The 25,957-nt window shown below is 53.4% G+C and overlaps 1 protein-coding gene across 9 annotated transcripts in view; it reads left to right on the forward strand.

The window, feature by feature from the left end:
* The first annotated feature begins 310 nt into the window (after positions 1-310).
* dnm2a (dynamin 2a) overlaps positions 311-25,957 on the forward strand; it is a 75,045-nt gene continuing 49,398 nt past the window's right edge. For 7 of the 9 annotated variants that reach the window (XM_068021374.1, XM_068021368.1, XM_068021370.1 and 4 more), the window contains exons 1-9: positions 312-532; positions 10,619-10,692; positions 11,035-11,184; positions 11,764-11,967; positions 13,621-13,719; positions 21,006-21,166; positions 22,334-22,476; positions 23,408-23,543; positions 23,682-23,749. In XM_068021374.1, coding sequence (XP_067877475.1) covers positions 372-532; positions 10,619-10,692; positions 11,035-11,184; positions 11,764-11,967; positions 13,621-13,719; positions 21,006-21,166; positions 22,334-22,476; positions 23,408-23,543; positions 23,682-23,749 — 1,196 coding nt within the window. In that variant the 5' untranslated portion in view covers positions 312-371. Of the gene's footprint in view, positions 533-10,618; positions 10,693-11,034; positions 11,185-11,763; positions 11,968-13,620; positions 13,720-21,005; positions 21,167-22,333; positions 22,477-23,407; positions 23,544-23,681; positions 23,750-25,957 lie in introns of all 9 variants that reach the window. The other 2 variants (XM_068021375.1, XM_068021371.1) reach the window with 2 other exon arrangements.

Raw genomic sequence — 25,957 nt, forward strand, 5'->3', positions numbered from 1 at the left:
GAGTAAGGTGGGACAATAGTTTCCTCCCACTCACTTCCCCCAATCAGAGGCCGGAAGTGGATGATTGACAACAGGCATAAGCCAATGAGTGACGGAGGAGGCGTGAATAATTCAACATTGACGTCTGATCAATCCAATCGGATTGAGAACTGAAGTGACTGACGGACAAAATAACCCAATGAGATTATGAGTCTGTGGAATTGCCAGGAGAGAGAGCCCGGCCTTCCTCCGGGTAGCTCGGTCTGATTGGTTGCGTAGAAATGATTGATAGCTACTCCACCAATGGGCGGCGGTGCCGGGCTGAGAGAGCGGGGTGGGAGCGGAAGTGCGGGCCGCAGGCGGTGGGAGTGAGTGATTCCCGGAGCCGCGCAATGGGGAACCGGGGGATGGAGGATTTGATCCCGCTGGTCAACAAGCTGCAGGACGCCTTCAGCTCCATCGGTCAGAGCTGCAACCTCGACCTGCCGCAGATCGCCGTAGTGGGCGGACAGAGCGCCGGCAAAAGCTCGGTGCTGGAGAACTTCGTCGGCAGGTGGGAGGCCCAGGGGCGGGAGAGAGAGAGAGAGAGAGACAGGGTCCTGGGGGGGGGTGAGGGGGGGGAGAGAGAGAGAGACAGGGTCCTGGGGGGGGGTGAGGGGGGAGAGAGAGAGAGAGACAGGGTCCTGGGGGGGGGTGAGGGGGGAGAGAGAGAGAGAGACAGGGTCCTGGGGGGGGGTGAGGGGGGAGAGAGAGAGAGAGACAGGGTCCTGGGGGGGGGGTGAGGGGGGAGAGAGAGAGAGACAGGGTCCTGGGGGGGGGTGAGGGGGGAGAGAGAGAGAGAGACAGGGTCCTGGGGGGGGTGAGGGGGGGGAGAGAGAGAGAGACAGGGTCCTGGGGGGGGGTGAGGGGGAGAGAGAGAGAGAGACAGGGTCCTGGGGGGGGGTGAGGGGGAGAGAGAGAGAGAGACAGGGTCCTGGGGGGGGGGTGAGGGGGGAGAGAGAGAGAGACAGGGTCCTGGGGGGGGTGAGGGGGGAGAGAGAGAGAGACAGGGTCCTGGGGGGGGGTGAGGGGGGAGAGAGAGAGAGAGACAGGGTCCTGGGGGGGGGTGAGGGGGGAGAGAGAGAGAGAGACAGGGTCCTGGGGGGGGGTGAGGGGGGAGAGAGAGAGAGAGACAGGGTCCTGGGGGGGGGGTGAGGGGGGAGAGAGAGAGAGACAGGGTCCTGGGGGGGGGTGAGGGGGGAGAGAGAGAGAGACAGGGTCCTGGGGGGGGGGGTTGAGGGGGGGAGAGAGAGAGAGACAGGGTCCTGGGGGGGGTGAGGGGGGAGAGAGAGAGAGAGACAGGGTCCTGGGGGGGGGGTGAGGGGGGAGAGAGAGAGAGACAGGGTCCTGGGGGGGGGTGAGGGGGGAGAGAGAGAGAGAGACAGGGTCCTGGGGGGGGGGGGTTGAGGGGGGGGAGAGAGAGAGAGACAGGGTCCTGGGGGGGGGGGGAGAGAGAGAGAGACAGGGTCCTGGGGGGGGGGGTGAGGGGGGGGAGAGAGAGAGAGACAGGGTCCTGGGGGGGGGGTGAGGGGGGAGAGAGAGAGAGAGACAGGGTCCTGGGGGGGGGGGTTGAGGGGGGGGAGAGAGAGAGAGACAGGGTCCTGGGGGGGGGGGGTGAGGGGGGGGAGAGAGAGAGAGACAGGGTCCTGGGGGGGGGGGTGAGGGGGGGGGAGAGAGAGAGAGACAGGATCCTGGGGGGGGGTGAGGGGGGAGAGAGAGAGAGACAGGGTCCTGGGGGGGGGTGAGGGGGAGAGAGAGAGAGAGACAGGGTCCTGGGGGGGGGGGGGTTGAGGGGGGGGAGAGAGAGAGAGACAGGGTCCTGGGGGGGGGGGTGAGGGGGGGGGGAGAGAGAGAGAGACAGGGTCCTGGGGGGGGGGGTGAGGGGGGGGAGAGAGAGAGAGACAGGGTCCTGGGGGGGGGTGAGGGGGGGGAGAGAGAGAGAGACAGGGTCCTGGGGGGGGGTGAGGGGGAGAGAGAGAGAGACAGGGTCCTGGGGGGGGGGTGAGGGGGGGGAGAGAGAGAGAGACAGGGTCCTGGGGGGGGGGGGGGTGAGGGGGGGAGAGAGAGAGAGACAGGGTCCTGGGGGGGGGTGAGGGGGGAGAGAGAGAGAGACAGGGTCCTGGGGGGGGGGTGAGGGGGGGGAGAGAGAGAGAGACAGGGTCCTGGGGGGGGGGTGAGGGGGGGGAGAGAGAGAGAGACAGGGTCCTGGGGGGGGTGAGGGGGGAGAGAGAGAGAGAGACAGGGTCCTGGGGGGGGGCGTTGAGGGGGGGGGAGAGAGAGAGAGACAGGGTCCTGGGGGGGGGGGTGAGGGGGGGGAGAGAGAGAGAGACAGGGTCCTGGGGGGGGGGGTGAGGGGGGGGAGAGAGAGAGAGACAGGGTCCTGGGGGGGGGGGGGGTGAGGGGGGGGAGAGAGAGAGAGACAGGGTCCTGGGGGGGGGTGAGGGGGGAGAGAGAGAGAGAGACAGGGTCCTGGGGGGGGGGGGGTTGAGGGGGGGGAGAGAGAGAGAGACAGGGTCCTGGGGGGGGGTGAGGGGGGAGAGAGAGAGAGACAGGGTCCTGGGGGGGGGGTGAGGGGGAGAGAGAGAGAGACAGGGTCCTGGGGGGGGGGGTGAGGGGGGGAGAGAGAGAGAGACAGGGTCCTGGGGGGGGGGGTGAGGGGGGGGAGAGAGAGAGAGACAGGGTCCTGGGGGGGGGGGGTGAGGGGGGGGAGAGAGAGAGAGACAGGGTCCTGGGGGGGGGGGGGTGAGGGGGGGGAGAGAGAGAGAGACAGGGTCCTGGGGGGGGGTGAGGGGGGAGAGAGAGAGAGAGACAGGGTCCTGGGGGGGGGGGGGTTGAGGGGGGGGAGAGAGAGAGAGACAGGGTCCTGGGGGGGGTGAGGGGGGAGAGAGAGAGAGACAGGGTCCTGGGGGGGGGTGAGGGGGGAGAGAGAGAGAGACAGGGTCCTGGGGGGGGGGTGAGGGGGGGGGAGAGAGAGAGAGACAGGGTCCTGGGGGGGGGGTGAGGGGGGGGAGAGAGAGAGAGACAGGGTCCTGGGGGGGGTGAGGGGGGAGAGAGAGAGACAGGGTCCTGGGGGGGGTGAGGGGGGAGAGAGAGAGAGACAGGGTCCTGGGGGGGGTGAGGGGGGAGAGAGAGAGAGACAGGGTCCTGGGGGGGGGTGAGGGGGAGAGAGAGAGACAGGGTCCTGGGGGGGGGGGGTGAGGGGGGGGAGAGAGAGAGAGACAGGGTCCTGGGGGGGGGGGTGAGGGGGGGGAGAGAGAGAGAGACAGGGTCCTGGGGGGGGGGGGTGAGGGGGGGGAGAGAGAGAGAGACAGGGTCCTGGGGGGGGGGGGGTGAGGGGGGGGGAGAGAGAGAGAGACAGGGTCCTGGGGGGGGTGAGGGGGGAGAGAGAGAGAGACAGGGTCCTGGGTGAGGGGGGGAGAGAGAGAGAGACAGGGTCCTGGGGGGGGGTGAGGGGGGGGAGAGAGAGAGAGACAGGGTCCTGGGGGGGGGGGGGTGAGGGGGGGGAGAGAGAGAGAGACAGGGTCCTGGGGGGGGTGAGGGGGAGAGAGAGAGAGACAGGGTCCTGGGGGGGGGGGTGAGGGGGGGGAGAGAGAGAGAGACAGGGTCCTGGGGGGGGGGGGGGGTGAGGGGGGGGAGAGAGAGAGATACAGGGTCCTGGGGGGGGGGTGAGGGGGGGGAGAGAGAGAGAGACAGGGTCCTGGGGGGGGGGTGAGGGGGGAGAGAGAGAGACAGGGTCCTGGGGGGGGGTGAGGGGGGAGAGAGAGAGACAGGGTCCTGGGGGGGGGTGAGGGGGGAGAGAGAGAGACAGGGTCCTGGGGGGGGGGTGAGGGGGGAGAGAGAGAGAGACAGGGTCCTGGGGGGTGAGGGGGAGAGAGAGAGACAGGGTCCTGGGGGGGGGTGAGGGGGGAGAGAGAGAGAGAGAGACAGGGTCCTGGGGGGGGGTGAGGGGGGAGAGAGAGAGAGAGAGACAGGGTCCTGGGGGGGGGTGAGGGGGGAGAGAGAGAGAGACAGGGTCCTGGGTGGGGTGTGAGGGGGAGAGAGAGAGAGACAGGGTCCTGGGGGGGGGGTGAGGGGGGAGAGAGAGAGAGACAGGGTCCTGGGGGGGGGGGGTGAGGGGGGAGAGAGAGAGAGACAGGGTCCTGGGGGGTGAGGGGGGAGAGAGAGAGAGACAGGGTCCTGGGGGGTGAGGGGGGGGGGAGAGAGAGAGACAGGGTCCTGGGGGTGAGGGGGGGGGGGAGAGAGAGAGACAGGGTCTGGGGGGTGAGGGGGGGGGGGGAGAGAGAGAGACAGGGTCTGGGGGGTGAGGGGGGAGAGAGAGAGAGACAGGGTCCTGGGGGGTGAGGGGGGAGAGAGAGAGACAGGGTCCTGGGGGGGGTGAGGGGGGAGAGAGAGAGAGAGACAGGGTCCTGGGGGGGGGTGAGGGGGGTGAGAGAGAGAGAGACAGGGTCCTGGGGGGGGTGAGGGGGGAGAGAGAGAGAGAGACAGGGTCCTGGGTGGGGGGTGGGTGAGAGAAAGAGACAGGGTCCTGGGGGGGGGGGGGGGTGAGGGGGGAGAGAGAGAGGGTCCTGGGGGGTGAGGGGTGAGAGAGAGAGAGAGAGACAGGGTCCTGGGGGTGAGGGGGGGGGGAGAGAGAGAGAGACAGGGTCCTGGGGGGGGTGAGGGGGGAGAGAGAGAGAGACAGGGTCCTGGGGGGGTTGAGGGGGGAGAGAGAGAGACAGGGTCCTGGGGGGGGGGGGGTGAGGGGGGAGAGAGAGAGAGACAGACAGGGTCGTGGGGGGGGGTGAGGGGGGAGAGAGAGAGAGACAGGGTCCTGGGGGGGGGTGGTGAGGGGGGAGAGAGAGAGAGACAGGGTCCTGGGGGTGGGTGAGGGGGGAGAGAGAGAGAGACAGGGTCCTGGGGGGGAGGGTGGGGGTGAGGGGGGAGAGAGAGAGAGACAGGGTCCTGGGGGGGGTGAGGGGGGAGAGAGAGAGACAGGGTCCTGGGGGGGGGGGGGGGTGAGGGGGGAGAGAGAGAGGGTCCTGGGGGGTGAGGGGTGAGAGAGAGAGAGAGAGAGACAGGGTCCTGGGGGGTGAGGGGGGGGGGAGAGAGAGAGAGACAGGGTCCTGGGGGGGGTGAGGGGGGAGAGAGAGAGAGACAGGGTCCTGGGGGGGGTTGAGGGGGGAGAGAGAGAGAGACAGGGTCCTGGGGGGGGGGGGGGGGTGAGGGGGGAGAGAGAGAGAGACAGACAGGGTCGTGGGGGGGGGGGGTGAGGGGGGAGAGAGAGAGAGACAGGGTCCTGGGGGGGGTTTGGTGAGGGGGGAGAGAGAGAGAGACAGGGTCCTGGGGGGTGGGTGAGGGGGGAGAGAGAGAGAGACAGGGTCCGGGGGGGGGGGGGGGGGGGTTTGGTGAGGGGGGAGAGAGAGAGGGACAGGGTCCTGGGGGGTGGGAGTGAGGGGGGAGAGAGAGAGAGACAGTGTCCTGGGGGGGGGTGAGGGGGGAGAGAGAGAGAGAGAGAGAGACAGGGTCCTGTGGGGGGTGAGGGGGGAGAGAGAGAGAGAGACAGGGTCCTGGGGGAGAGAGCGAGAGAGAGAGAGACAGGGTCCTGGGGGGTGAGGGGGGAGAGAGAGAGACAGGGTCCTGGAGGGTGAGGGCGGTGAGAGAGAGACAGGGTCCTGGGGGGGGGGGGGGGTGTGAGGGGGGAGAGAGAGAGAGACAGGGTCCTGGGGGGTGAGGGGGGAGAGAGAGAGAGACAGGTCCTGGGGTGGGGTGAGGGGGGAGAGAGAGAGAGACAGGGTCCTGGGGGGGGTGAGGGGGGAGAGAGAGAGAGACAGGGTCCTGGGGGGGGGTGAGGGGGGAGAGAGAGAGAGACAGGGTCCTGGGGGGGTGAGGGGGGGGAGAGAGAGAGAGACAGGGTCCTGGGGGGGGAGGTGAGGGGGGAGAGAGAGAGAGAGAGAGAGAGACAGGGTCCTGGGGGGAGAGAGCGAGAGAGAGACAGAGACAGGGTCCTGGGGGGGTGAGGGGGGAGAGAGAGAGACAGGGTCCTGGGGGGTGAGGGCGGTGAGACAGGGTCCTGGGGGGGGGGTGAGGGGGGAGAGAGAGAGAGACAGGGTCCTGGGGGGTGAGGGGGGGGAGAGAGAGAGACAGGGTCCTGGAGGGTGAGGGGGGAGAGAGAGAGACAGGGTCCTGGGGGGGGGGGGTGAGGGGGGAGAGAGAGAGAGACAGGGTCCTGGGGGGTGAGGGGGGAGAGAGAGAGAGACAGGGTCCTGGGGGGTGAGGGGGGGGAGAGAGAGAGAGACAGGGTCCTGGGGGGTGAGGGGGGAGAGAGAGAGAGAGACAGGGTCCTGGGGGGTGAGGGGGGTAGAGAGAGACAGGGTCCTGGGGGGGGGTGAGGGGGAGAGAGAGAGAGAGACAGGGTCCTGGGGGGTGAGGGGGGAGAGAGAGAGACAGGGTCCTGGGGGGTGAGAGAGAGAGAGAGAGAGAGACAGGGTCCTGGGGGGTGGGGGTGAGGGGGGAGAGAGAGAGACAGGGTCCTGGGGGGTGAGGGGGGAGAGAGAGAGAGAGACAGGGTCCTGGGGGGTGAGGGGGGAGAGAGAGAGAGAGAGAGAGAGAGAGACAGGGTCCTGGGGGGTGAGGGGGGAGAGAGAGAGAGAGACAGGGTCCTGGGGGGGGGGTGAGGGGGGAGAGAGAGCGAGACAGGGTCCTGGGGGGTGAGGGGGGAGAGAGAGAGACAGGGTCCTGGGGGGGTGAGGGGGGAGAGAGAGAGAGAGAGAGAGACAGGGTCCTGGGGGGTGAGGGGGGAGAGAGAGAGAGAGAGAGAGACAGGGTCCTGGGGGGTGAGGGGGGAGAGAGAGAGAGAGAGAGAGAGAGACAGGGTCCTGGGGGGTGAGGGGGGAGAGAGAGAGAGAGACAGGGTCCTGGGGGGGTGGTGAGGGGGGAGAGAGAGCGAGACAGGGTCCTGGGGGGTGAGGGGGGAGAGAGAGACGGGACTGTGAGGGAGGGGGAGAGAGAGAGACGCGGCTGAGCGGGGGGAAGAGAGAGAGAGAGAGAGAGAGAGAGAGACGGGCTAGGGGGAAGAGAGAGAGCCGGGGCTCGGGGGAAGAGAGAGAGGGAGGGGGGCATGGATAGGGGGGAGGAGAGAGAGAGAGAGCGGGAGGCGGAGGGATGGCTTTTGGGGGAGAGAGAGAGGGGAGGACAGGGCAAGGGGGGAAGGGAGGGAAAGGGGGTGGACACGGATTGGGGGGGGGAGAGAGAGAGACAGGGCTGGGGGGTAGAGAGCGCGAGACGGGCTGGGGGGGGTGGAAAAGAGAGACGGGGCTAGGGGGAAGAGAGAGGGAGAAAGAGAGAGAGAGGGACGGGGAGAGGGAGAGAGAGAGAGAGAGACGGGGCTGGGGGGTAGAGAGCGCGAGACGGGCTGGGGGCGGTGGAAAAGAGAGAGAGTGAGACGGGGCTACTGGGAAGAGAGGGGGAGAAAGAGAGAGAGAGAGGGACGGGGATAGGTGAGTGGGAGAGAGTGGAACGGGGGTTGGGGGGGCAAGAGAGAGAGGAACGGACGGGGATAGGGGAGAGGGAGTAACGGGGGTAGGGTCGAGAGAGACGGGGCGCGCGGGGCTGTGAAAGAGGCGAGACATGGGACGCATGGGTGTGCTTGGAAATTATTTTGAGCCAGGTAATGTCAGAAGCTGTAACTTGTTTTGAGCAGCCAGTGTTTTGTGTGAAACTGGGGAATGTGCTTTGACCCCCACCGAGTGTGCCTTGGCCGTCGACAGTACAGGGGTCATTGGGCGCGTGACAATCAGTATTTTGGGTATTGGAGAGACAACATCCCAATTTGCAACGAAGACCCAAGTATGAGTGTGGATAACTGAAGAAGATTTTGAGCTCCTTCAGGACGACTAGTGTGAAGTGATTCATTTTGGTAGAAAGTACAAGGAAAGGCAATATAAATTAAATGGAACAATTCTAAATGGGCTGCAGGAGCAGAGGGACTTGGGGGTATATGTGCACAAATCATTTAAGGTTGCAGGGCAGGTTGGGAAAGTGGTTAATAAAGCATCTTGGATTTTGGGCTTTGTCAATAGGGCCATGCAGTACAAGAACAAGGATGTTATGATAAACCTGTATAAATCACTGGTTTGGCTTCAACTGGAGTATTTTATCCAGTTAGGGCACCACACTTCAGGAAGGATGTGAAGGCTTTAGAGAGGGTGCAGAGAAGATTCCTGGCAATAGTTCCAGGGCTGAGGGATTTCAGTTGCAGGGATAGATTGGAGAAGCTGGGCTGTTCTCCTTGGGAAAGAGAAGGTTGAGAGGAGATTTGTTAGCTGTGTTCAGAATCATGAGCGCTCAGATTTACAAGAATGTTGCCAGGGTTTGAAAATTGCAGCCATGAGGAAAGATTGGATAGGCTAGGGTTTTTTTTTTAGAACAGAGGAGGCTGAGGGGTACAAAATTGAGGGGCCTCGATAGAGTAGACAGGCAGGACCTGTTTCCCCTCGTGGAGAGGTCAATTACCAGGGGGCACAGGTATAAGGTGATTGATGGGATTAAAGGGGACACGAGGAAAAACTTTTTCTCCCAGAGGGTGGTGAGTGTCTGGAATTCACTGCTTGGATCAGCGGTGGAGGCAGAAACCCTCAACTCTTTTAAATGGTACCTGGACCTGCACCTGAAGTGCTGTAACCTGCAAGGCTATGGACCAGGTGCTGGAAGCTGAGATTAGATTCGGCGGCTAGTTTTTTCGGCCAGCACGGACACGACGTGCTGAATGGCCTCCTTCTGTGCTGTAATTTTTCTATGGTCTGAACAGAGTAGATGTGGCAAAACTATTCCCATTAGCAGATGGGCCGAGAACTCGAGGGCACAGATTTAAAATAATTGGTGAAACAAGCAGCGGCAACATGAGGAAAAGCTTTTTTACTCAGCGAGTGGTTAAGATGTGGAATGCGGTGCTTGAGAGTGTGGTGGAGGCAGATTTAATTGTGGCTTTCAAAAGAGAACTCTCTGAAGAGAAAAATTTGCAGGGATATGGGGAAATGGCGGGTGAGTTGGTGTTGCAGAGCGCTGGCACAGACATGACGGGCTGAATGGCCTCTTGTGCTGTAACCGTTCTGACAGGCGCACACACAAATTGGTAGAACTTTAAATGAAATAGAAGAACAGAGACTTGAGGTTCGATGGTTCAGAAAGGGTGTTCTAGCCTTGGCAAGGGTGTGGCAGAGATCCAGTGAAATTATCCCAGGAATGAGTGGCTTCTGTTAGAAGCAACGATGAGCAGGTAAATAGGTGTCTAAAATGATTAGGGGTAACAACAGTGAAAGTAGGCTAACTATGTCCACAGACTGATGGATTGGTAACATGGCATGTATTTAAGATCATAAGTTTGAAAGGAGAGGTTACAGATTGCTTTGGTGTATTCAAGACTTAAAATCCCTCTTCTCATTTCTCCAGATCTGACTTTGCTCCTCTCATATTGCTCAACTCCATCTCAGGAGCTGTCACTTCTCAGCTGGTCCTCTGCTGTCTCAAATATATCCTTGTTTAATGTTGGGCTTGCTGCTGCTTTGGGCAGTGCCCAGGAAGAGATTCTGTTGATAAAAGAAGGCTTAATGAATTTCTGGTTGATAACAGGAAATTGACAGAGGAGGATTGAGTGTTGAGCAAAGCCCATGAGAAGGCCATGCTGGGAAGGAATGAGCTGTAAGGTGTAAACTGCAGCAATTGGAGCTCAGCAGCAGTTTTTTCCCCCTACTGGTGTAGCCTGTTCCCTGTTCGCTTGAATTCATAGCCTGGGGGATTGGATTGGGCAACATTGACAGATGCTGCACAGTGGCCTACACTGAGGTTTGCATGGGCCTGCTCTAGGTGTGAGGGGAGTAACAACTTGTGATGGGGCAATGTAGTGCAGTGGGGAAGGGGCTTTGGCGTGGGGCGGAGGAGTTTTGGCTGTGGCAGTGGGTTTAGTGGTGAGGCAAGGGAGGGATTAGTATTGGTCAGGCTGCTCAAGGAGCAAGAGGTCCATTTGAACATGAATATCCATTAACAGAGCAGAGCGGGATGTGGCTTTTGTGGTAATATTGTTATTGATCAACAGCAGCCGTGGCAAATGTTACACCGCATTCTGAGCAAACTGTTGGTTATATACTGTCCATTGGTGAACGAAGCCATGTAACAGTCTGTACAGGGATTAAACTCCCCCCACGTGCACACTTAGCCGCAGCCTCACGCTCCCCCATCCCCACATCCACTCTCACTCGTGGCCTCCTCCCCACATCACTCAAGTTGTACTGTCAGAGGAAGGGTGTCATAAACCAAGTTCTGCCCAGTACTGCTTCCTCTTAATTTGTTTTGTAGCTTCTGAAGTCTAGTTACTGAGTGGGTAATAACCATGTACAGTGTAGAATGATGAGTATTTTGAGAGTAAGGGGGTAATACACTCCTGATTCTGTACTGTACATGTTGTTATCGGGAGCACAGGGACAATATAACTCTTGTTCTGTACTGCATCAGGGAGTGTGTTCTCGCCTACCTGATGCTCCTCGTAGAGGTGTCCAGTCACTTCTGATTGGTGATGGTCATGAATTGCCAATCAGTGCAAGAAATGCTCATTGCTTTCTCTTTTCAGGGATTTCCTTCCTCGTGGCTCTGGAATTGTCACTCGCCGGCCGCTCGTTCTGCAGCTCATCAATGCAAAGACAGGTAAATGTGTCTCTGGGTATTGCTGTGGTTTGTGGCAGCAGTGTGTGCGACTGTTCAGTAACTTATAACTGTAGTCCAGATTGCTTGAAGTCTAGTTGGGCCCTCACAAATAAACAGTGCGCCCAACATGGTGTTCCCTCTAATGCACAATCGATGCTCTGATCCCCATATCGGTGTCTCTAGAAACAATCTAATTTTATTATGACACACAATCGGTGTAACTTTGATGTTTTGGAAGGGCTGGAGTCCTCGTGTTTATCTGTAGAGTCCTAAATTCTATTAGAGTTCGCATTGTACTTGGGCTCAAACTGCAGCTGTGTAATGGTTTGCTTCGTCCTGCAGAACATGCCGAGTTTCTGCACTGCAAAGGGAAGAAATTTACGGATTTTGATGAGGTTCGGCAGGAAATTGAAGCTGAGACAGACAGAGTTACAGGGAGCAATAAAGGAATCTCATCAATTCCCATCAACCTGAGAGTACATTCTCCACATGGTGAGTGGGATCTTCAAACTGCTCGAGCCAGGTCTAGGAGGTGAAGATTGAGACCTTGCAGAATAGGAGTGATGTCCAGAAGCTGTGATTTCCCTCTCTTTATTGTGTTGTCACTAATTCAATAAGTAAGGTGGGTGGGGCGGGGGGGTGGTGGGGTGCGGAAGGTGTAAACTCCAGAATCTGCAATAAGCCTGGAGGAGCAGTGTCAACAGGTAGTCACAGCTATAACTGTGCTGCTTTTTGGAATCCCAATGACTGCAGCCTTGGGAGTTCAGGGTTTTGTGGTCCTTGGGTTGAGTGTGTCACACCAGGACAGAAGGGTGCAAGCAGAACCAAACCAGCTCTCACCTGGTCCCAGCTCCTGTCACTGCACAAACAATGCCAAGCTTTCCAGAAGCTCACTTGGATCTGCCAATAATTCAAGCCTGCACCTGCTGAGTGAGAAACGTTATCTGTGTTATCAGGTGAGGACAGGATCAGGCTCAGTATTTTGCAGGAATAGTATTTTTTTTTCTCGCTGTGTTTGGCTGTTTGTAATTATTGGTCCCAATTCAGCCTTCCCACTTGCCTTTCTCTTAGTTTTAAATCTGACGTTGATTGACTTACCGGGTATCACCAAGGTGCCAGTTGGTGACCAGCCAGCTGATATTGAACACCAGATCAAGGAAATGATCATGCAGTTTATCAGCAAAGAAAACTGCCTCATCCTTGCTGTTACTCCAGCAAACTCGGACCTTGCCAACTCAGATGCACTAAAGATTGCCAAGGAGGTTGACCCACAAGGTAAGAAGTCTGTTTGTCGTGTTGTTCCAGTATTCCTGCTCTCCAAGGATGGAGACTGGGTTGGATGGACAGCTATCACTTCTGGAAAAACAGCAGTGTTCTTGAAGTGACTGTAAAGTGAGCTGTAGACTTGCAATTGCACCAGGTCCAGATCTACCTGCCGTGTCTTGCTTATTTACTGAGCAAAAATTAAACACGTTGGGAGAAATTTCAAATTCTAACGAGAGGAGAGAAATATCTCAGCCTCGGGAATGTGCAGCAGTTTATTTCTGTGTTGTGGCTGCATTCGTGGAGCGCAACATCACACAAGTATCCCGAGGCTGTGATACATTCTCACTAACTAACATGTCAATGTTGGGCTGACTGACTTTTGTGACCAGAATGCCCTAAATAACTTTACCTGAGGTTATAAGCTAAAATATACATGTGGTTGTTGATTATGGAACTGAAAATGATGTTTAACAGCTCTTACCAAAGTCACAAATGACATCCTATGTGACTGTCACAAAGGCAAACTTTACCTCCTCGCAGCCTCTGATGCAGTTGACTACATCCTCCTCTAGAGCCTCTCCACTGTTGTCTAGCTGGGTGGGACTGCTCTCACCTGGTTCTATTGTTATCGATCTAATCGTAGCCAGAGAATCATTTGCAATAGCTTCTCTTCCTGTTCCCACACTGTTACTTTGGGTGCCCGAAGGGTCGGCCCTTGGCTCCCTCCTATTTCTCATCTACATGCTGCTCCTCGGTGATATCATCCAAAAGCACAGTGTTAGTTTTCACATGTATGCTGACAACACTGAGCTTGACCTCATCACCACCTCTCTCTGCTCCTTCACTGTTGCTAAATTATTGTACTGCTTTTCTGACATTCAATACTGAATGAGCAGAAATTTTCTTCAGTTAAATATTGGCAAGACTGAAGCCATTGCTTTCGATTCCCACTCCAAACTCCGTTCCCTAGCTGCTGGCTCCATGCTTCTCCCTGCAACAGTCTGAGATTAAGCAAGCTTGTTTGCAACCTCCGTGTCACATTTGACCCCAAGATGAGCTCCCAACCTCATCCGTGCAGTCACAAAGACTGTCTATTTCCACATTGCCTTCATTACCTTTTGGTTTGATTATTCCAACACAGTCCTGGCTGGTCTCCCACATTCTACTCGTATCGTAACTTGCATCAAGTCCTGTTCACCTATCACCCCTGTGCTCGTTGATCGACATTGGCTCCTGGTTAAGCAATGTCTTGATTTTAAAATTCTCATCCTTGTTTTCAAATCTCTCCATGGCCTTGTCCCTCCCTATCTCTATAATCTCCTCCAGCCCCACAATGCTCCAAGATATCTTCTCCCCTCTAATTCTGGCCTCTTGTGCATCCCTGATTTTAATCACTCCACCATTGGTGGCTGCACCTTCAGCTGCCTTGGCCCTAAGCTCTGGAATTGCTTCCCGACACCTCTGTCTTTCTACATCGCTTTCCTCTTTTAAGACTGCTTAAAACCTACCTCTTTGACCAAGCTTTTGGTCATCTCACCTAATATCATCTTACGTGGCTCGGTGTCATATTTTGTTTTACAATGCTCCTGTGAAGTACTTTGGGAAGTTTACTTATGTTAAAGGTGTGAAATAATTATAAGTTGGGTTGTCCTCTCTGCACAGGTTTGAGGGTCATTGGTGTGATCACGAAGCTGGATCTGATGGATGAAGGGACCGATGCCCGGGATATACTGGAAAACCGGCTCCTGCCTCTTCGCAGGGGTAAGTTCAGCACAGGCCATTCAGCCCAGTTGGTCAATGCTGGTGTTTATGCTCTACACAAACCTCCTCCCACCTTTTATTTTCGCTTCATCAGCATACCTTCGATTCCTTTGTCCCTCATGTCCTTCCCCTTATGCATCTGTATCGCACAACACAAGTGTCAGGCAATGTCCATCTCCAACAAGAGAGAATCTGACCATCTCCCCATGACATTCAATGGCTTTAACATCGCTGAATCCCCACTATCAACATCCTCGGGGTTATAATTGACCAGAAACTGAACTGGACCAGCCTGTGGCTACAAGAGCAGGTCAAAGGCTAGGAGTCCTGTGGCGAGTAACTCACCAGACTCCCCAAAGCCTGTCTACTGTCTACAAGGCACAAGTCAGGAGTGTGATGGAATACTCTCCACTTGCCTGGATTAGCGTAGCTCCAACAACACTCAGGAAGCTCAACACCATCCAGGACAAAGCAGCCCACTTGATTGGCACCCCATCCACAAATATTCACTTCCTCCACCACCGACGCACAGTGACAGCAGTGTGTCCATCTACAAGATGCACTGCAGCAACTCGCCAAGGCTCCTTCGACAGCACTTCCCAAACCCGCGATCCCTTCCACATAGAAGGATGAGGGCAGCAGATGCATGGGAACACCACCACCTGCAAGTTCCCCTCCAAGTCACACACCATCGTGACTTGGAAATATATTGCTGTCCCCTCACTGATGCTGGGTCGGAATCCTGGCACTCCTCCCTAACAGCACATTGGGTGTACCTGCACCAGATGGACTGCAGAGGTTTAAGAAGGCAGCTCACCACCACCTTAGAATCATATAAAGTTTATGGCACAGAAAGAGGCCACTTGGCCACCTTCTCAAAGGCAATTAAGGATGGGCAACAAATGCTGGCCTGGCCTAGCCAGCAGAGCCCACATCCCATGAAATGAATAAAAGAAACAGCTCTGCAACTTTGTGTGATAATGAATTTCACATTCCTACCATTCTCTTGTTTAAGAAGCTTCTTTTGCATTCCTTTTTGGATTTATTTGTGACTGTCTTCTATTTATGGCCCCGATTCTGGCCTTGGCCACAGTGGAAACATCATCTCTACACCTATCCTATCGAACCTCTTCATAATCTTAAAGACCAGTGGGAGTCATTCTAAAAGGAAATAGTGAGAGTTCAGGACCAACATGTTCCCGTAAAGATGAAGGGTGGGACCAACAAGTCCAGGGAACCCTGGATGTTAAGGGATATGGAGGAGTGGATAAGGGAAAAAAAGGAGGCTTATGGCAGATTCAGGTGGCTGAAAACCGCGCAGGCCCTAGAGTATAGAAAGTGCAGGGGGGTACTTAAAAAGTAATTCCGGGAGCGAAGAGGGGGCGCATGAAAAACACTGGCAGGCAAGATAAAGGAAAATCCCAAGGCATTTTCAAAGTATATTAAGGGCAAGAAGATAACCAGGAAAAGAGTAAGGCTCATTAGGGACCAAAGTGGCAATCTGTGTGTGAAGCCAAAGGACGTAAGTGAGGTTTTAAATGATTACTTTTCATCTGTGTTCATTATGGAGAAGGACGATGTAGAGGTGTAGCGATCAGGGAGGGAGATTGTGATATATTTGAACAAATGAGCATTGAAAGGGAGGAGGTATTAGCGGTTTTAGTGGGCTTAAAAGTGTAAAATCCCCAGACCTCGATGCGATGTATCCCAGGCTGTAATGTGAGGCAAGGGAGTAGATAGCAGGGGCTCTGACACAAATTTTCAAATCGTCTCTGGCCACAGGAGAGGTGCCAGAGGATTGGAGGACAGCGAATGTGGTACCATTATTCAAGAAGGGTAGCAGGGATAGATTAGGTAATTACAGACCAGTGAGTCCAACATCAGTGGTTGGGAAACTATTGGAAAAATTCTGAGGGACAGGATTAATCTCCATTTGGAGAGGCAGGGATTAATCAAGGATAGTCAGCCTGGCTTTGTCAAGGGGGAGATTATGTCCAACAAACTTGATTGAATTTTTTGAGGGTTCCCTGGACTTGTTGGTCAAGATGTGTAAATGAGGGTAAAGCAGTTGATGTAGTCTACATGGGCTTCAGTGAGGCTTTTGATAAGGTCCTGCATGGGAGATTGGTTAAGAAGGTAAGAGCCCATGGGTTCCAGGGCAATTTGGCAAATTGGATTCAAAATTGTCTTAGTGGCAGGAGGCAGAGGGTGATCGTCGAGGGTTGTTTTTGTGATTGGAAGCCTGTGACCAGTGGTGTACCACAGGGATCGGTGCTGGGACCCTTGCTGTTCGTAGTTACATTAATGATTTAGATGTGAATATGGGAGGTATGATCAGTAAGTTGGCAGATGACACGAAAATTGGTGGTGTTGTAAATAGTGAGGAGCAAAGCCTTAGATTACAGGACAATATAGATGGGCTGGTAAAATGGGTGGAGCAGTGGCAAATGGAATTTAATCCTGAGAAGTGTGAGGTGATGCATTTTGGAAGGACTAACAAGGCAAGGGAATATACAATGGATGGTAGAACCCTAGGAAGTACAGAGGGTCAAAATAAAGGCCTGCTACCTGACCCGAACCCGATGGGACCCAACTTCGGGTCGGTCCGGGTTGGGCCAAACACACACGGTAAGTGCTCTGCTGGTAAGTATTAAAATTTTAAAAACTTCCCTGAGGTGGGAGTCTGGGACGTCAAGTAGGGAAACTGAGTCTGCAAAGTGAGCGAGTGACGTCTCTATGACATCATCATGCACACGCTGCAGCTTCCTGGAGGTTCCGAGTCGGAAAGTAAGTAAAGGGGTGGTCGGGGGCGGGGCAAAATTGGAGGGACTCTGGTTGGATTCGGGTCAGCTGTGGTTCGTTCGGGTCGGGTTCTTTTTCCCCGACCTGAGAGGCCTTTAGGTCAGAGGGACCTTGCTGTACTTGTCCATAGATCACTGAAGGCTGCAGCACAGGTAGATAAGGTGGTTAGGAAGGCATATGGGATACTTGCCTTTATTAGCCGAGGCATAGAATATAAAAGCAGGGAGGTTATGATGGAGATGTATAAAACGCTAGTTAGGCCACAGCTGGAGGACTGTGTACAGTTCTGGTCACCACACTATAGGAAGGATGCAATTTCACTGGAGAGGGTGCAGAGGAGATTCACCAGGATGCTGCCTGGACTGGAGCATTTCAGCTATGAAGAGAGACTGAAAAGGCTAGGGTTGTTTTCCTGAGAGCAGAGAAGGCTGAGGCGGGGGGGACCTGATTGAGATGTAGTAAATTTTGAGGGGCATAGATAGGGTAGATAGGAAGAAACTTTTTGCCTTAACGGAGGTGTCAATAACCAGGTGGCATAGATTTAAGACCAGGGGCAGGAGGTTTAGAGGGGATTTGAGGAAAAACTTTTGCACCCAGAAGGTGGGTTGGAATCTGGAACACACTGCCTGAAGGGATGGTAGAGGCAGGAACCCTCACAACATTAAAGAAGTATTTAGATGAGCACTTGAAACGCCATAGCATTCAAGGCTACGGGCCAAGTGCTGTAAAATGGGATTAGAAGATAGGTGGTTTTTGGCGGGCATGAACACGATGGGCTGAAGGGCCTGTTTCTGTGCTGTATAACTGACTTCTATCAGGTCACCCCTCAGTCTTTTTTGTAAAAAAAAATTGCCAGCCTTTTCAATCTTTCCTGATAACTATAATCTCTCAGTGCTCGTAAATTTTTTGCACCTTCTGCAGTGCCTCGATATCCTCAATGTGCCTGACACTTCCCAACAGATGAACAATGGCGGGCATGTAAAGACCCTGTCCATCCAGCCTGACCCACACAATTGATACCTTGTGTATTGCAATCTACGCGTTCACTGCCCCACCCAAACCATGTGATCTCCTGGGAGAACCAGATATAAACCAAGGCCAATTTGGGGTGAAAATATCTGGGAAATTTCTCTCACCCATCTGTTGGATTGAAATTGGTCTTGGAGATCACTCTGGCTTTGAAATCTCAGCTGTACCTACCTTTGTAAGAGGTGATGTCTGCCCCGGAAACTAATCCTGCTCTTGCTTGATCGAATTCAGCAAATTGACCTTCACTGCACAAGGCAGCCTGTTCTAGAGATTTACTATTCTCTGGAAAAAGAACCACCTCCAGGGTGTTCATTGAGTATATTCAAAGCTGAGTTAGACAGATATGGGAGTCAAGGGTTATGGGGAGTCAGGCAGGAATGTGGAGATAAGGCTGCAATCAGATCAGCCATGATCTTATTGAATGGCAGAGCAGACTGGAGTAGAGCATGGCGATCTGACCCGGACCCGACGACATGTGTCGGGGTCAGGTCACTTCCGGGTCCGGCATTTGGTGTTGGGTCTGGCTGGATCGGACACAGTGACAGCCAGGATGTCAAGGTGGGAAACACTCCGCACTAGTCTGCAGTGAGCAATTCCATCCAAGGTAGAGCACACCTCTTCAATAAAGTTGATTATATTCCGGTGGTCGGATCGGGCGCGGGGAAAAATGAAAGGACTCGGGTCTGATGTGCTTCTGTCGGGCTTGGGTCGGGTTTCATTTGCAGATCCGAGCAGGCCTTTAGACTGGAGGGGCCGAATGGCCTACTCCTATTTCGCATCATCTTATACAACTTAAAATTTAGTCTCCTGTCCTCCCTAACCTATTTAACTGAAACAAACCTTCAGATAGATCTCAATCTATTCCCATGAACTTCGAAATCTACATCAGATCACCCCTAAGTCTGTGCTTCTCTAAAATGTAGAATTCAAACTCTTTTAGCCTATCTTGATAATTAAGATAATCTTTTGGGAAATTAGTCTAATGGCTATCAAATAAACCCTTTCCAAACCTCATTATCACCTGCCATGTGAGGAGACAAAACTGGACACAATATTCCAACTGAAGCCTGACCAAGGTCTTGTACAAGGACAAGATAGTCTGCCCCGCCTTATCAATTGTTCAATAAATGCAGCCCAACACCCTTATTGCTCGAGCTATTGCTCATGATACTCTACAGCAGTATGCACTAGAGTAACTAGATCTTCCTGTTTGCACCTTTAATGTTTATCCTGAAGAGTGTATGAAGTTGAGCATTCGCTCTGTCCACATGCATTACGCTGCACTTACCCATATTAAACATCTGCCAGTTATGAGTTCAATTTTCTAACACATTAAAATCCACTTGAAGTAGTTGAGCATCATCTACTGCCACAGATCTTAGTCCCATCTGCAAGTTTGCAGATTGTGCCCCCTAAACCTACGCCATTAATAAAAATAGTAACAGCAACGGCTCCAACATTGACTTCATCCTACCAGCCAGTTCCCAATCCAGCTCAATATATTACCACTAATACTGAAGACTGTATTCTTGCAGAGAAGTCTCTTGTGTGGTACCTTGTCCAAAGCTTTTTGGAAGTCTTAGTCGGGCTTCCTTCATTGACCATCTTGGTGACTTATTCAAAAAAACAATTAGATTTGTAAGACATTGACATTTTGGGTGTCCCTAAATGTCCCCCTATATCCAGATAATATATTTTTAAAATTCTTTCATGGGATGTGGGCGTTGCTGGCAAGGCCAGCATTTGGTGCCCATCCCTAATTGTCCTTGAACTGAGTGGTTTGCTAGGGCCTTTCAAAGGGCAGTTAAGAGTCAACCACATTGCTGAGCGTCTGGAGTCACATGTAGGCCAGACAGGGTAAGGACGGCAGATTTCCTTCCCGAAAGGACATTAGAAAAGCAGATGGGTTTTTGTGTCAATCAGTAGTCTCATGGCACCAGAACTGAGACTAGCTTTAATTCCAGATTTTTTTTACTAATTAATTGAATTTAAATTCCACCAGCTGCTGTTGTGAGACTTCATCCTGTCTCTGCAGGACTTTAGCCTGGGCCTCTGGATTACTAGTCCAGTGACATTACCACTAACCCATACTGTACCAGCCCTGAGTGTGTTTAGGACAGTGTAGACTCTGTATATAATTCATACTGTACCAGCCCTGGGAGTGTTGAGGACAGTGTAGACTCTGTATATAATTCATACTGTACCAGCCCTGAGTGTTTAGGACAGTGTAGACTCTGTATATAATTCATACTGTACCAGCCCTGGGACTGTTCAGGACAGTGTAGACTCTGTATATAATTCATACTGTACCAGCCCTGAGAGTGTTTAGGACAGTGTATACTCGATATAACCTGTGCTGACCGAGCCCTGGGAGTGTTTAGGACAGTGTAGACTCTGTATATAACTCATACTGGACCAGCCCTGGGAGTGTTTAGAACAGTGTAGACTCTGTATATAACTCATACTGTACCAGCCCTGAGCGTGTTTAGGACAGTGTAGACTCTGTATATAATTCATACTGTACCAGCCCTGGGAGTGTTGAGGACAGTGTAGACTCTATATATAATTCATACTGTACCAGCCCTGGGAGTGTTGAGGACAGTGTAGACTCTGTATATAATTCATACTGTACCAGCCCTGGGAGTGTTTAGGACAGTGTAGACTCTGTATATAATTCATACTGTACCAGCCCTGGGAGTGTTTAGGACAGTGTAGACTCTGTATATAATTCATACTGTACCAGCCCTGAGAGTGTTCAGGACAGTGTAGACTCTATATATAATTCATACTGTACCAGCCCTGAGTGTGTTTAGGACAGTGTAGACTCTGTATATAACTCATACTGTACCAGCCCTGAGAGTGTTTAGGACAGTGTATACTCGATATAACCTGTGCTGACCGAGCCATGGGAGTGTTTAGGACAGTGTAGACCCTGTATATAACTCATACTGGACCAGCCCTGGGAGTGTTTAGGACAGTGTAGACTCTATATAATTCATACTGTACCAGCCCTGGGAGTGTTTAGGACAGTGTAGACTCTGTATATAACCCATACTGTACCAGCCCTGAGTGTGTTTAGGACAGTGTAGACTCTGTATATAACTCATACTGTACCAGCCCTGGGAGTGTTTAGGACAGTGTAGACTCTGTATATAATTCATACTGTACCAGCCCTGAGAGTGTTTAGGACAGTGTAGACTCTGTATAACCTGTGCTGACCGAGCCCTGGGAGTGTTTAGGACAGTGTAGACTCTGTATATAACTCATACTGTACCAGCCCTGGGAGTGTTTAGGGCAGTGGCTGCCTGAAATGGGAAGTGTTTCAATCCCCAGCACCAATAACCTGCATTTAATGAGCACAAAATTCACAAAAAACAAGAGGTTTTAAGTAAAATGGCAACCGCTTCACCTGCACCTGTAAGTAGGCTGTAACCCTCATGTCCCATCCTTTGCAGGTTACATTGGTGTGGTGAACAGAAGTCAGAAAGATATTGATGGTAAGAAGGATATCCGTGCAGCCCTGGCGGCTGAGAGGAAGTTTTTCCTGTCTCACCCTTCGTACCGGCACATGGCTGATCGCATGGGGACCCCACACTTGCAGAAGATGCTGAATCAGGTGAGGGGCTGGACAGGGCTGCATGTTTCCCAGCACTTGTGCTCGTGTTTGGGAGGAAGGGATTTGCTAATTGTGCTCATATTTATTTCTATTTATTTTTATTTCGAGATACAGCACTGAAACAGGCCCCTTCGGCCCACCGGGTCTGTGCCGACCATCAACCCCCATTTATACTAATCCTACACTAATCCCATGTTCCTACCACATCCCCACCTGTCCCTATATTCCCCTACCACTTACCTACATTAGGGGCAATTTACAATGGCCAATTTACCTATCAACCTGCAAGTCTTTGGCTGTGGGAGGAAACCGGAGCACCCGGCGAAAACCCTCGCAGACACAGGGAGAACTTGCAAACTCCACATCGGCAGTACCCAGAATTGAACCCGGGTTGCTGGAGCTGTGAGGCTGCAGTGCTAACCACTGCGCCACTGTGCCGCCCTGTTGATTGACACATGAGCACCTGAGTTTTTGAAAATGTTCTCCCCTTTTCCCTTGAAGGCACTGGCTGGATGTGCTGGGTTAAAGTTCCACAGTCAGTGCCTCGCCCAAAGGCCCAGTCTTGCATTGTGAGCCCATGCATTGAGTGACAGTGGGCTTTGAGTGTGGGTATTTCTGCTGAGCCTGACCCTCACACCAACAATGTCTTACTAGAGTTATTGGATAGTGGTCAGGTGCTGGGACCCTGGCTTCCGTTTCTGTCTACTTCACTCACTCAATCGTGCTGATATTATACTGGGATCTCTGTGTCTATTTAGTTGTCCCTCTACTCCAGAATTAAACCTTAATGATCTCATACTGATGGCGAATGGCTGATGGACAAAGCTGCTCTTAAACTTAAACTCCCTGAGTCTGTGTTCTGAAACTGGTGGGTCTATGATTGGTCACACCTGTGGGAAGGAAGCCTCACTAAGTTGAATAGCATTGGCACATTGTGAAGCGACATTAATGTCATGCAGCAGGAGGTTACAATCGCAAGCGGAAAATTATCAGGTTTAGCAGAAGGGGGAGATATTCATTGTGTCGCTTATGGGCAGTGTTGGTGGGCACATCGTAAAAAGGTGCAGGTGACAATGTGGGTGTGGTATTGCCATTTGTGTCCCAGTTTTTGCTGCTGCTGCAATTTGCTGCTCGATTTTTTTCACTTCATTTTTATTTGTAACCCAGCAACTGACAAACCACATCCGTGAAACCTTGCCTGCATTGAGGAACAAGTTGCAAAGCCAGATGTTGTCCCTGGAGAAGGAGGTCGAGGAATATAAAAACTTCCGGCCGGATGATCCCACCAGGAAAACCAAGGCACTCCTCCAGTAAGTGGAGCAGCACGGTCGGGGTGGAGGGTGCGGAGTTTTGCGTCAAAGGGTAGTTGGCCACTGCACGGTTTCCCTGTCACCTGTGCCCCGTGTTTCCCCTCACCCTCCCGCCATTGCTGATGTATTGACCCTTTTGGGAAATGGATGCAGTCAGCAGTCTGGAAATGTGAGAGATAGTCACGATTCAGTTTGGTGCTTGAGTGTTGTCACACAGCTGCTGATTCCTGCTCACCGCCCTGCTGGCCAACACATGTTGCGGATCACTTGGTGAATTTGGTTGCTGTGCTTCTATCACTGATTGTTGTTCTTGCCTCAGCAGCACATTCTGTTTCCTTATGTAAATCTAGGGCAGCACTTCAAAGTTTATAAAACGTTCTCACTGTTTCTGAGCGTGTGTTGCTGCACCCGGCCACCTCTAAACATCACTAGTGGAAGGTTTGCAAGCTTTTTAACACTTGTGGCATGGACACGATGGGCTGAATGGCCTCCTGTGCTGTAAATCTTTCTAAGTTTCTATGTTTCATTGTGTCAGTTCAGTGGTAACACTCGCCTCTGAATCAGAAGGTTGTTGGTTTAAGTCCAACTCCAAAATAATCAGACTAACAGCTGCATTGTTGGATTAAGATGCTGTCCTTTTTGGGTAACAAGTTTGATGAAGGACTGTTCCGGTAGACATTGAAGATTCCATGGCACTATTGGCAGAAGAGCAGGGATGTCCTTCTCAATGTTTGTCCATTAACTACCACCATCAAAAATAGTTTCACAACCTTATTGGTGTTTGTGGAATTATGCTGTGGAAAATGGCAGCCATATTTGCCTACATAACATCACTACATTTGGAAGTGATTGAGATTGTACGTATCCTGAAACAGGGCAGGATATGTGGGAACACAAGTCTCTCTTTCACTGCTCGTGCTCTCACCCTCAGGATGGTGCAGCAGTTCGGGGTGGACTTTGAGAAGAGAATCGAAGGCTCAGGGGACCAGGTGGATACGGTGGAACTGTCTGGAGGTGCAAGAATTAACCGCATCTTTCATGAACGATTCCCATTTGAGCTGGTGAAGGTGAGGCGGTGCTGGGGGAGGCGAATGATTACTTAACCATCCTCTGTCAATGTCAGCCTGATTGTAAATTCTCCCTCCATCCCTTTTCTCTATCACAGTTGCTCAATGTTGTAACCGTGATTTGTGTTTTCTATACAGATGGAGTTTGATGAGAAGGAGCTCAGAAGAGAGATCAGCTACGCAATCAAAAATATCCATGGTGTCAGGCAAGTGTTGTTGGCCACGTGAACTCTGATTTCTGAAGGAGTACAGCCAGAATAAAAACCCACACTTTGGGGAGAGGAGACAGAAAGTAGAAGGAATAGACACTTCACATCAGGAGACTCTTGGAACTGCCAGATTAACGTAGTTAGTGCAGAATGTTGCGGGGTCCTGGACTGTACTGATCGCATGGCGAGTGACGTGATGTCCTCACCAATGTTCCCTTTAAAAAAAATTTTTTTTGTGTGACCTGTTTTTTTCAGTACACTATCGCTTTTTAAATCTTTTTGCACGGTATTTGTCACCGAGCAAGGCCTGCATGACCATGCACCTGAGCAGCTTGGTGGGAACATTGGTGCTGACCCATTGGTGTATAATATAGTGTTGTTTGAGTAAGACATACCCTGGATATGTTGCTTGAAGTTGTTCAGGATCTTTTTGCAGTGAGTTACGTTCGTTATCTGGAGAGTTCAAATGTAAAACCTTTAGATCAAATCCTTGGTCATAGTAAGTGTTTGTAGAGCATTTCTCCAGGAACATTGTTTAGGTGCCGGATGCAGTAAGGGCAAAGGAAACACCACCTCTTGTAAGCTGCATAATTCTGGGTTGGAAATGTTCTAAACTTAGCAGTTACTGATCCTTCAGTTGGGTTTTGGGAACATAACCTGTGGATGTTGTTCCTTCTCTCTCTGCCCTGCTTAATATCTTTGTATATTTTCACTGTGTGAGGTTTGTTTGTTTGTTTAGCTTCATTCATTCTTGGTCTGATTAGAGGCTTGATGACACATGGTGCAATTCCAGCTGCCATTGAGACTGGAGCAGGGTGTGGGGCAGATACGTTAAGAAATCCACACATCATCCTGACATTGAAATGTTACATTGGGGACAACCAGTGTGATCTTGCTGGGGAATGGAGTGGGAGGGGGGGGACAGCGTGAACTTGCTGGGGAATGGAGTGGGGGGGGACAGCGTGAACTTGCTGGGGAATGGAGTGGGGGACTGCGTGAACTTGCTGGGTAATGGAGTGGGGTACAGCGTGAACTTGCTGGGGAATGGAGTGGGGGACAGCGTGAACTTGCTGGGGAATGGAGTGGGGGACAGCGTGAACTTGCTGGGGAATGGAGTGGGGGACAGCGTGAACTTGCTGGGGAATGGAGTGGGGGACAGCGTGAACTTGCTGGGGAATGGAGTGGGGGACAGCGTGAACTTGCTGGGGAATGGAGTGGGGGACAGCGTGAACTTGCTGGGGAATGGAGTGGGGGACAGCGTGAACTTGCTGGGGAATGGAGTGGGGGGGGACAGCGTGAACTTGCTGGGGAATGGAGTGGGGGGGGACAGCGTGAACTTGCTGGGGAATGGAGTGGGGGGGGACAGCGTGAACTTGCTGGGGAATGGAGTGGGGGGGGACAGCGTGAACTTGCTGGGGAATGGAGTGGGGGGGGACAGCGTGAACTTGCTGGGTAATGGAGTGGGGTACAGCGTAAACTTGCTGGGGAATGGAGTGGGGGACAGCGTGAACTTGCTGGGGAATGGAGTGGGGGACAGCGTGAACTTGCTGGGGAATGGAGTGGGGGACAGCGTGAACTTGCTGGGGAATGGAGTGGGGGACAGCGTGAACTTGCTGGGGAATGGAGTGGGGGACAGCGTGAACTTGCTGGGGAATGGAGTGGGGGACAGCGTGAACTTGCTGGGGAATGGAGTGGGGGACAGCGTGAACTTGCTGGGGAATGGAGTGGGGGACAGCGTGAACTTGCTGGGGAATGGAGTGGGGGACAGCGTGAACTTGCTGGGGAATGGAGTGGGGGACAGCGTGAACTTGCTGGGGAATGGAGTGGGGGACAGCGTGAACTTGCTGGGGAATGGAGTGGGGGACAGCGTGAACTTGCTGGGGAATGGAGTGGGGGACAGCGTGAACTTGCTGGGGAATGGAGTGGGGGACAGCGTGAACTTGCTGGGGAATGGAGTGGGGGACAGCGTGAACTTGCTGGGGAATGGAGTGGTGGGGGGACAGCGTGAACTTGCTGGGGAATGGAGTGGTGGGGGGACAGCGTGAACTTGCTGGGGAATGGAGTGGTGGGGGGACAGCGTGAACTTGCTGGGGAATGGAGTGGGGGACAGCGTGAACTTGCTGGGGAATGGAGTGGGGGACAGCGTGAACTTGCTGGGGAATGGAGTGGGGGACAGCGTGAACTTGCTGGGGAATGGAGTGGGGG

This window comes from Heterodontus francisci, chromosome 43 (genome assembly GCF_036365525.1).
Source record: "Heterodontus francisci isolate sHetFra1 chromosome 43, sHetFra1.hap1, whole genome shotgun sequence".
NCBI lineage: Eukaryota > Metazoa > Chordata > Chondrichthyes > Heterodontiformes > Heterodontidae > Heterodontus > Heterodontus francisci.